The sequence below is a fragment of the Gossypium arboreum genome, chromosome 1, assembly GCF_025698485.1.
Source record: "Gossypium arboreum isolate Shixiya-1 chromosome 1, ASM2569848v2, whole genome shotgun sequence".
Lineage (NCBI taxonomy): Eukaryota > Viridiplantae > Streptophyta > Magnoliopsida > Malvales > Malvaceae > Gossypium > Gossypium arboreum.
Window position 1 is genome coordinate 76,124,542 of NC_069070.1, and position 10,933 is coordinate 76,135,474.

Below are 10,933 nucleotides of genomic sequence, written 5' to 3' on the forward strand. Positions count from 1 at the left end.
TGGTTTAATGAATAATAGTTGAAGGAAGATTATAAAATGATCTAAAATACACATTTGTATTTTTAGAATGATCATGATCAAAATTTGTTATGATTATTGTTGGAACTCGTGAAGAGATCAAAATATATTTTCTCAATTTTTTTCCTCACTCGTGACTTCTAAAAGAATGATGATATAAATATTTAGCAAATCTGTTAATGTGATAATTTGAAAAACTAGTATTTAAGATTGGATATGTAGAATATGAGGTATTGTGTGATGTTGTCATGATAAGGAGTAAATATGCGTTGTAATCTTTTTCTTTTAATTAAGGGTTTGTTTTTATGAGTTTTCCTATAAAATAGATTTTTTATATTAAGAAAGTTTTAACGAGACATATTATCTACTAATGAACATTTAAAGAGAATGTTGTAAATAGAAATAGAATTTTATTTTATTTATATTTTTTATATCTATAAATATAAACTTTAGAGAAGTATCGTAAATATTTTATTAATCAATAGAATTCATAAATTCTCTTTTGTTGTCATATTTATTTTCCCTTTGTTATTTATTTCATAACAAATGTTTTTTTCCTTATTTTCAAATATCTCACACTCATCTTGCGTGTTTTAACATTGGAAACGACAGCCCTTTACGTCGTTCCACTTCTCGACCTTAATTTCCACGGTCGTGGCGTAATACGCACCCATCGAATCAAAACACTTCTTCATATCTGCTTTCATCACAACGTCGCGTGCAAGTCACCGTAAGACATGTTACGAAGCGGTGTTCTTCACGGATTCGCCCAAGCAAGTAGATATTACCCAACCGGATAATAATCTTAAGAATCCGTCCAACAGTAACTATAGTCGGACAGCAAATTACTCTCTACTTACTAACATAAGCCGTAACCTATCCCTCCATAATTTTTCTTTCTTTTTACTACCTTTTGCTTATATTTTGGTTTTTTCACCTAACTTATATTTCCCCTCTCTTCACATTACCCTTTTTCTCACCTCGCTTAGCGCAACCAAAGCACAAAAAGAAAAGGGTTAAACCAAAAACAAAAAAACAGCAGCAAGGGTTTTCCTTTGGTTTTCGTCTCTCTTTCACCGATCATCCATGGCTCATACGTCTGCTTCCGATTCCCGCCGCCACCTCACCGTCAACCCTCACCATCCGATCTCCAAAGGTAGTTTACCTCACCGATTTCCTTTCCCCTACCACCATTTAGGGATTAACACCTTCTTGCATTCCTCTTCTCTAAAACCGTACCTCTTTCCATTTCCTGTTTTGCTCATATTTGTTTCTGATATTTGAACGCATTATTGTAGATTCAGTGGTTTTACGAGATTGCTCTGTGTGTGTGTTAAATTTTTTTAGTTTGTTGCTTCGAAGTTAGGGTTTTTGTTTTATCATCTGGAAATGGAAGGTTCTCTATCTCTCTTTTCTTCTCTTCTCTCTGTTGCCTTTTCTTTGTGGTTAAGCAGGGCGCGCTTTAGTATCCGACATACCGCTTTTGTTTTATATTTTTTCAATTTGAAAAGTACGATTTGATAAGGACGTACGTACCGAAGTTGTTCTATTTATTATTTTTTCTGATTAATTCAACTCAAAACTAGTACTGGACATACTTCTTCAATTTATTTTCTAGCACATTTTTATTTTCGTGCAGTCATTGATTCAAATGCTATGATTTATGTGATTATATAAAAAAATTTGTATGGTTGTTTACTCCATTTATAAATGGCACATTAGCTTTGTACTGACAATTGATTGTGCAGTTTTTGTCTTGTTAGCTTTCATCAATACATTTTATTGAGTCATTCCTTTGGTTTATCAATATTTTGAAATGCTGCATTTGAAAGTTGATTGAGGCTTTGTAAATTATGTATTTCTAGTCTTAACGCATTTGTTTGTCATTGTTTCACGCTTTGTTTTTCGTATTCAATGATAAATAATGTGGCAGTTTCACACATGGCAAGTTCGGTCATTTACCAGAGAGTTCTTATTGGAAAAAATTATGGGCTTGGATCATTGCTAGTGTACCTGTTGTGCTCTGTCTTTGAACGGGACTAAGGATTTTGATTTTAAATACTTGCTTTGAGTATCTGCCATGTTTCTAATTGATGCTGCTGTTGTTTTATGTAGATGTTCAAGGATCTGACAATCCTATTCCGCTTTCACCACAATGGCTTCTTTCAAAGCCAGGGGAGAATAAGCCAATGGGAACTATGGTATGTTATTATTGTTTTTGTGGTAGCTATATAATTCTGTTATCTGGATCAGGGTGTCCTTCTTCATTTATAGGCAGGTTTTATGTTGTGTGAGTGCTTTCTACATCATTTTATTGACATATGGTTCTCATCTCTAGAATTAGTTAATCTTCTGTTCAATATTCTTACAGTCTCATATTTTTCCCCTTGATTTTAAATCACCGATGCAGGAAAATCATCCTGTGCCATATCCTGCTCATGGAGGTCGCTCTGAAGTCATTAAGCCATCAGGAAATGGCGAGGGGATGCATGGTACCCCAAAAAAGGATGTTTTTAGGCCATCCTTACTTGATATGGAAACTGGCCGTCGAGACCGCTGGCGTGATGAAGAACGAGATAGCCATTCAGCTCTGCGCAAAGATCACTGGAGGGATGGAGATAAAGAGCTCAGTGATACCCGCAGGATGGATCGATGGGCAGATAACTTGCCTTCAAGACAATTTGGAGAAGCACGCCGTGCACCCACTGAGCGGTGGACTGATTCAGGTAACAGGGACTCAAATTATGATCAAAAGCGTGAGAGCAAGTGGAACTCACGCTGGGGGCCTGATGATAAAAATAATGAAAGGTCACGAGATAAGTGGGTAGACTCTGGAAGAGATGGTGATATGCTTCTTGACAAAGGGTTGCCCCATCTTTCTAGTCATGGGAAGGATGTGAAGGAAGGGGATCACTATCGCCCATGGAGATCCACCTCTTCTCAAAGTCGAGGAAGGGGAGAGCCTCCACATCACCAGGCACTAACTCCAAGCAAGCAGGTTCCCACCTTTTCCTATGGCAGAGGACGTGGAGAAAGTCACACTTCACCATTTTCTGCTGGTCATGGAAGGGGAAGTTCTGGTGGGAACACAGGGGCCAGTATACCTTCTCACCATCAAACTCTGGGAAACATATCTAACAGGAGTGAAATTGACCATGGAGAGCCATCCCCTTTACGGTATAGTAGGAAAAAATTACTTGACTTATACATGAGGACTGACATGAGAATTTACCAAAATCTCGTAGAAGAGCTTCTATCAGTTCCTTCACTTACACAAAATGAATCACTGGAACCACTAGCTCTTTGTGCTCCCAGTTCTGATGAAATGGTAATTTTTTTTTAAATTTTTTCACGTATTAGGATGGTAAACATTGATTTGGAGTCCTCGGTTGATTTTATTGCTTCTTTGATAGCTTGTTCTAAAGGGAATAGACAAAGGGGACATAACTAGTAGTGGTGCTCCTCAGATGCCAAAAGATGGGTCTGCCAGTCGGAACTCTACAGAGTTTACTCATTCAAGAAGGAATAAGATTGGTATTCAACAAGTGCAAGATATATCTACTCTATGTGTATATTTTTGAAATTTTTAGTGTCTAATTTCTTCTGGAACATGTTTATGTAGGCAGTAGAGAAGATTTACCACCTGCTGTTGATGATTGTAAAGAGGAAACTTCTGACATTCCAAACAGCAGTTATTCACAGCTTGAAAAACATAAGGGATACCCAGATGCTAAATTCATATCTGAAGGTATAATTACATGAATCTTATAAGCATGTATTTGGTAACACCTCTAGCAACCATCTTGCAATTACTTAATTGGATGTGAGATGTATTCTCAATTGAAGCTTTTGAGCCACATGGGAAATTGTTTCATGGCTGCTTTTAAAGAATTAATACTGCATGGGTTGAAATTAAAAAGAGGACCCAGGTGGCGAACTTTAATCAGTTTGTCTGGGGGCTAGTTGAGTTTTGATGTGAGGAATGCGATAATTACTCATTATGGATTACATCTTTGTGTTGAATGGGTTGGTTGTTTAGTTTCCATGATTGCGATTTTTTTCAGCCAAAATTCAGCATTTCTGTAGTTTGAAATCCAATGCACTACATTGTATTTGGTATATTTGACATAGTACTCTCCTTTCTCAACTTATTGACTATGAGAATTGATATTCTATTCATTTATATTCTTGCAGACAATAAGGGTCTTTTTAAAAGGGATGAAGAGTTGCCTATAAGTAGGGAATCAAGCATACAAGTGACTAACTCTGTTAATCCTGGCACCATGTGGCGAACCTCTTCATTTGGGGAACGATCTCCTACAGTCTCCCATGACTTGAAGGAGATTCCAAATGATGCCAGGTCAAGGACCCCTGACATGAGCTGGTCACAACCACAGAAAGATATGATTAACCAACGAGAAAGCAATGTGTTGAATTCATCCTATGCTGGAGCTGAAGCAAATTGGCAATCTAGTGAGGATCCTATACTTAAGAGGCAGCCATCTGGAGTTTTGGCTAGGGAACCTGAACCTAGGAAGCTGCCTGCTCCGGAGGACCTTGTCCTTCACTACAAAGATCCTCAAGGTGAAATTCAAGGCCCTTTTTCAGGGATTGATATTATAAGCTGGTTTGAGGCAGGGTATTTTGGGATAAATTTGGAAGTTCGGCTAGCTAGTGCACCCAAGGAGTCACCGTTTTCCTTACTTGGTGATGTAATGCCCCACTTGCGAGCTAAAGCACGTCCGCCACCTGGATTTGGTGTGCCAAAACAGGGTGAACTCTCAGATTTGTCAAGCAGACCAAATTACAGTAGCCCTGGGAAAGTTCATGCTGGTGCAAGTGAGATCAATATGATCAGAAATGAGCCAAGGCCAGCAACAGAAGCTGAAAACAGATTTTTGGAGTCACTCATGTCTGGTGGCATGAGCAATCCATCTCAAGGTTGGGTTTTTACATAGACACTTACGTTTATTTATTTATTTACAGTATATAATTTTTGTTTGCTGAGCTCTGAAGGTATATTTCTAGGGTTCTAATACGTAAGGCTCTCCACAGTTTAATCAATATTTCTTCTAGTATTTTCTAACAGCCTGCCTAATGTCTTGTATGGTTTTGCTTTTAGGCCTGCAAGGATATGTTCCACAATTTTCAAGCACTGGATCCCAGAGGCTGCAAGCACCTACTCCACCTTCCTTGACAAGTTTGCTTGGTCAAACTATGGATAAGTCATCTGGTATTTTAAAACCTGAAAAGTTTATCCCCTCCACTTTATCTCAGGACTCCCAACTGCTAAACATGTTGCAGCAGCAGTATTTAATGCAGCAGCTGCAACCCCAGACACCGGTACCAACACCACAGATGTTGCTGCTTGAAAAGATCATGTTGCTTAAGCAGCAACAGAAACTGGAGGAACAGCAACAGTTGTTACAACAACAACAATTGCTTTCACAGGTTTTGCAAGAACATCAATCAAAGCAGCATTTCGGTGAACCCTCTTACGTACACTTACAGACTACTACAATACCAACAGGCAATTCATCCATGGACCCCTCTCGACTTCAGCCATCATTACAGAATGTTCTTCAGATTGGTTCGCAGATCTCAGGCAACCAAGATGAACATGCCCATAACTTCATGAATCTACCGCCACAAGTTTCCAGGGATTCCAGTTATGCTGTTAGTTCTGGATCCCCGCCTGTGCTTCTACCACATGAGATGCTCAGTAGTATCAATTGTCAGAAGAGCTGGGGGACTAATGCACCGGAACTGGTTAATGGCATCCAACGGCCTTTGCCAGTGACAACAATTGTTGAAAGCTCACCCTCATTGGAAGTGAACTTATCCTCCCAGGGGGCTTCTCTCGTGCAAGACCCTCTCGCTTCTGAATGTCATGCGCTTCCTATGGAGCAGCCATTGGATTATACTCAGAAGATTGATGAAATTGCACCAGTTGTACCTACTGTGGATGATGCAACCTGTGGAACCTTGGAGCACCATGAAATTGCTACTGCTAGAACCTCTAAAACTGATATACCTATTAACGAGGGTGTTCAATCTACTGATTCTATTGATGAATTGCTAGTTGGAAGAGAAAAAGGCAATGATCAGCCTTCTGTGGTGAGAGAAGCTAAGAATGTTGAAGCTCATGAGGTAAGAAAAGCTTCAGAAAAGAAGTCTAGAAAGCAAAAATCTAGTAAATCACAAGCTTCTGACCTTGCAAAGGGACTTCCAAAGGCTTCCTCTTTGGTGCAATTGAAACCATCTGAAACTGAAGAGCCAGTTGTTTGTGACTCTAATACTGCTGGACATAACATTGATGGGATGTCTCAAGGAAAGACGGAACAGAACAAATCCAGAAATGCCCCCATGGATTCTTATTATGCTAAAAGCTTTTCAGCTGCTAACATTGGTGTGTTGGATGTTGAAACCAAAGAAACCAAGGGTGAGGCTAGTCTTTCTAGTTTTCCATTGCAGAACCCAACTGTACAGCCTGCAGTACGTGCATGGAAACCTGGTCCTGGTTTCAAGGCAAAGTCATTACTGGAAATTCAACAAGAAGAACAGAGGAAGGCTCAAACTGAAGTGGCAGTATCAGAGTTTACTTCTTCTGTCAACTCTCTGAGTTTGTCAACTCCATGGGCTGGGGTTGTCTCTAGTTTAGAACCCAAAGTTTCTAGAGAAAGTAAAAAAGATGCAGATATTTCTGAGTCAGCTATTGTGAAACCTGAAAGTTCTTTAAATTCAGCTAGTAAAAATAGTCCATTACATGATCTGTTGGCAGAAGAAGTTTTAGCAAAATCTAGGGAAAGAGATGCAGATGTTCCTGGCACTATTTCTACATCTTCTGCCCATGTTACCACTACAAATGTCGAACCCACTGATAATGACAATTTTATTGAGGCTAAAGAAACTAAAAGGAGTCGAAAAAAGTCTGCCAAATCTAAGGGTACAGGAGCAAAAGTTTCCGGTCCTCCTAATACTGCTGATGCGGTTCTTGTTAGTGCAAGTACTATTGAGAAAGTCAAAAGTTCTCGTCCAGCACAGGTGGAGAAGGAATTATTGCCTTCAATTCCCTCAGGTCCTTCTTTGGGAGATTTTGTACCTTGGAAAGAGGAGGAAGTAAACCCTTCCCCTGCTCCAGCTTGGTCTGCTGATTCTAAGAAACTTCCTAAACCCACATCATTGCGGGACATCCAAAAGGAGCAGAAGAGGAATTCCTCTGTCCAGCCCACAAATCCAATACCAACTCCTCATAAGTCCCAACCAAGTCATTCAACTCCTGCTGGTGTTTCATCTTGGTCCTTCACTGCATCTTCACCATCAAAGACTGCATCCCCGATCCAGATTAATTCTCATGCAACACAGTCAAAACATAAAGGAGATGATGACCTATTCTGGGGTCCAATTGATCAGACAAAGCAAGAAACGAAGCAGTATGTTTTCTTCCCCTATGCACCCAGCCTGCTCTTAAGAAGAAAATTAATAATAAAAGAATTCATACACACTGTCATGCACTTATTTCTTTTACTCTTGTGAAGTATTTTCTTCCTAGGGTGAATTGGAAATGGTGGGTCTTTGGTTATTTTAGCTGCACTCTAGCCTGCAAAGATAACATACTTAAGCTTCCTGGTTGCAGCTAAGTAATGTGGTTGGAGAGTGATTTTCTTCTAGTTAAAATTAAAATGAGAGTTTGATTTAAATTTAACAATAATTATCCTAACTTTTGAAGTGCTTTTTACTATTTTCAATCCCATCTAAAATTCTATTTAAGTTATACCTCCATGTGAGCTGAGAGCATTTGAAAAGTTTATCCTTGCTGACTTGATATTTAATGAGATTCATTTGTAATCACTATATGGGTATGTGAATGTTAGTTATATTTTGTTGTAAACAGAGGTGATTTCCCACTTCTTGCAAATGTGGGCGGCTGGGGAACAAAAAGCACTCCTGCTAAAGGAACTGCAAGTGGGGCATTAAGTCGACAAAAGTCAAGTGGCAGAGCTATTGAGCGCACTTTGTCATCCTCTCCTGCCTCTGCTCAGTCATTCCTTAAAGGCAAAAGTGACATGTTGACAAAGCATTCTGGTAAGTCATTTTAGAATGAGTAATTGGTCTTTGTATGTGTTTTTTTTTTTTTTGACTGCCTCGTAAAAATTAGAGATAATGAGGTTTAACTATCATGCAGAGGCCATGGATTTCAGAGATTGGTGCGAGAGTGAATGTGTTAGGCTTATTGGGACAAAAGGTATGGTATTTTGCTCCGTTCTTCCAAAATTATCCTATTTTAGGTGGAGATGATGTTTGTATGTTCTTTTCTTTCGGGAAAGTACAGATCACAAATTTTTTTGATTTTAACTCCTCTTTTCAAGTCTTAGATGATATTCTGTCAATTATTGCTTGTCCCAACTCTCTGAAGCTGTAGCTGTAGTATTTGATAGATGCAAAGCGGGTTGAATATTCATTGAATGTTGGCATTTTAATCTTGTGTCTTTTCTTTTTTTATCCTTTTGCTAGATACAAGTGTCTTGGAATTTTGTTTGAAGCAATCTAGATCTGAGGCTGAAATGCTTCTGGTAGAGAACCTTGGATCATTTGATCCAAATCACGAGTTCATTGAGAAATTTCTCAACTATAAGGAATTGCTACCTGCTGATGTGATTGAGATTGCTTTTCAAAGTCGATATGACAGAAAGTTAACAGAGTTGGGCAGCGGATATGTGAACTCCAGCAATGCAAGTGTTGCTAATTTTGACCCAGAAGTTGGAGTTGGCCTAGATGGTTCCTCCAAGGGGGGAGGCAAGAAGAAAGGGAAGAAAGGGAAGAAAGTTAGTCCAGCTGTTTTGGGATTCAACGTAGTGAGCAACCGGATTATGATGGGTGAGATTCAGACAGTAGAAGATTGAGAAATCTGGACTTATTTTTGAGAGATCATAACGGATTTTTGAGACGTTGGGTCAGTTGTAAATACATTTGGGTTTTACTCTTTTGTAAATTGGCCAGCTAGGGTTTTATTTATTCCTTTGTTAACTTTGTTAGAGAGCAGGAGGAATTGAAACTGCTCAAGCGTTTTTGGAGTAAGGTCAATTGCGGTGAAAGTCGTCTATTTTTTGTTAAGAGGTTTATTTATAAAATAGCAACTTTGATCTCCAAAAAAAGGTCGACTACGGTGAGCAGTTTTTCTATGCGATCCGTGTGAGCCAGACTCATCCGAGTGACATTAGCAAACATCATTTTACATCTCCAATCGTTTAGCTACTTGCGTCTGACAGGAGTAGGTGGGATCATTTTAGTTCATGGTGGGTTAATGTGTAGTCCTCCAAAAATACTTGGTAGTTGATATGTTTTCTTTTATTTAGAAGGTATATGAATTTGTATTTTGTTAATTTGTCAAGAGTTAATGTATAGTTTGTTCCTTGTTAAAAAGTAGGATGTTTTGTTTAACTCTTTCTTTTGAAATGGTTTTAATAGGCACTTTCCATTAGAAGTCAAATTCAATGTAAATTTTCTTTCTTTTATTCTCAAATTTCATTTTTAATATTTTTATTAAAAAAAACAACTATAAATTTGAGATGGAAAATTTATAGAAAATATTCAAAAAATTATATTCTTTTTCCTATTTCTTTAATTCTATTTGGGAGATAAAAGAAACTGTAGACTAAAATTTTTTAAAATTGAATCAATGGTTAGATCACTCAGACTATCGATTTGATTATTAAATAATTTATAAAATATATATTAAAAAATTGGTTCAACCATTTGATTCAACTGATTTTTTGCTAAGTTTAATCAGTCTCATATCATTTCTTGAATCAATTGATTTAATGGGACATTTTACTCAAATATGCCATTTAAATAATATAATTATGGAAATGGGCTATTTTTTGCGTTATTTACCTGATTAGGCAGATTCTCACGAAAACGCGTCATGTAAGCGCGATTTCGAAGTACGTGTCAGCAAAACGCTCCACTGGGGGAGCGTTTTGCCCGTGTAACGGTCAAAAATTTGACCGTTGGCTTCCAACGGTCCAAAAAAAAAACCTATAAACCCCCTCAAATCATTTTTCACACAAATCTCTCAAATTTTTATAATTCTCTCAAAATTCCTTTCCCTTTAATTATTTTTTACACAATTCTCTCATAATTCTCAACATTCTTTCAATATTCCCTTAAAAAATCTATCAAATTTCATTGAAATTTTCTCAAAATTCTATCAAAATTCTTTGTTTAAATTTTTTTTGAATTTAATTTTTTTAAATTAGAAAAATCCGATCGTGTTAGCAATGGCCGGAGAATTAATCCGTCTCGATAATAAGCACATCTCCATTGATCAAATGACAATGGTAAGTGATAATTTTAAATTTTCAATACTATTCGATATTTTATTCATTTATGCAATTATAATTACAATTTCAATACTGCTTGATTTTTTTTTTCATTTATGATGTTTGCATTAATTAATTTATGCAATTTTAATTAATTTTTGTTTTATAAATTTTTATAATAGTCTATAGATCGGTGTTGCAATGCTACATCCGTAATATGTTTGGTCCTCCATCGCCGTTGATCGAGAATTACTTGCGAGAAGCGAGGTTTTGGCACGTGGCCACAATAGGCCGATGGTGCAAGTTGGACCCGAAACTAATCAGTGCATTGATAGAGAGGTGGAGACCTGAGATGCATACTTTTCATCTTCCATGCGGAGAGTGTACTATCACTCTGGAAGACGTGCATTTGCAATTAGGACTGTCGGTGGATGGGTACACAGTCACCGGGTCCGCATCATCTACTTATTGGGGGAGCCATATGCTACGAGGTTTTGGGTGCTATACCGGATAAAATTAACGGAGGTCGGATCGAGATGGGATGGTTACGAGACACATTCCCAGAGCCGGATAATGATGCGACTGAACTCGAA

The 10,933-nt window shown here is 37.9% G+C and overlaps 1 protein-coding gene across 1 annotated transcript; it reads left to right on the forward strand.

Moving 5' to 3' along the window:
• Nucleotides 1-844: 844 nt before the first annotated feature.
• On the forward strand, nt 845-9,508 carry LOC108483018 (protein ESSENTIAL FOR POTEXVIRUS ACCUMULATION 1-like). Its single transcript, XM_017786185.2, has 10 exons — nt 845-1,174; nt 2,134-2,219; nt 2,429-3,346; nt 3,432-3,552; nt 3,641-3,766; nt 4,213-4,959; nt 5,141-7,451; nt 7,913-8,103; nt 8,204-8,263; nt 8,533-9,508. Exons 1-10 carry the CDS (start codon nt 1,105-1,107, stop codon nt 8,919-8,921), a joined length of 5,019 nt encoding a protein of 1,672 aa, XP_017641674.1. The 5' UTR covers nt 845-1,104; the 3' UTR covers nt 8,922-9,508.
• The last annotated feature ends 1,425 nt before the right edge of the window (nt 9,509-10,933 follow it).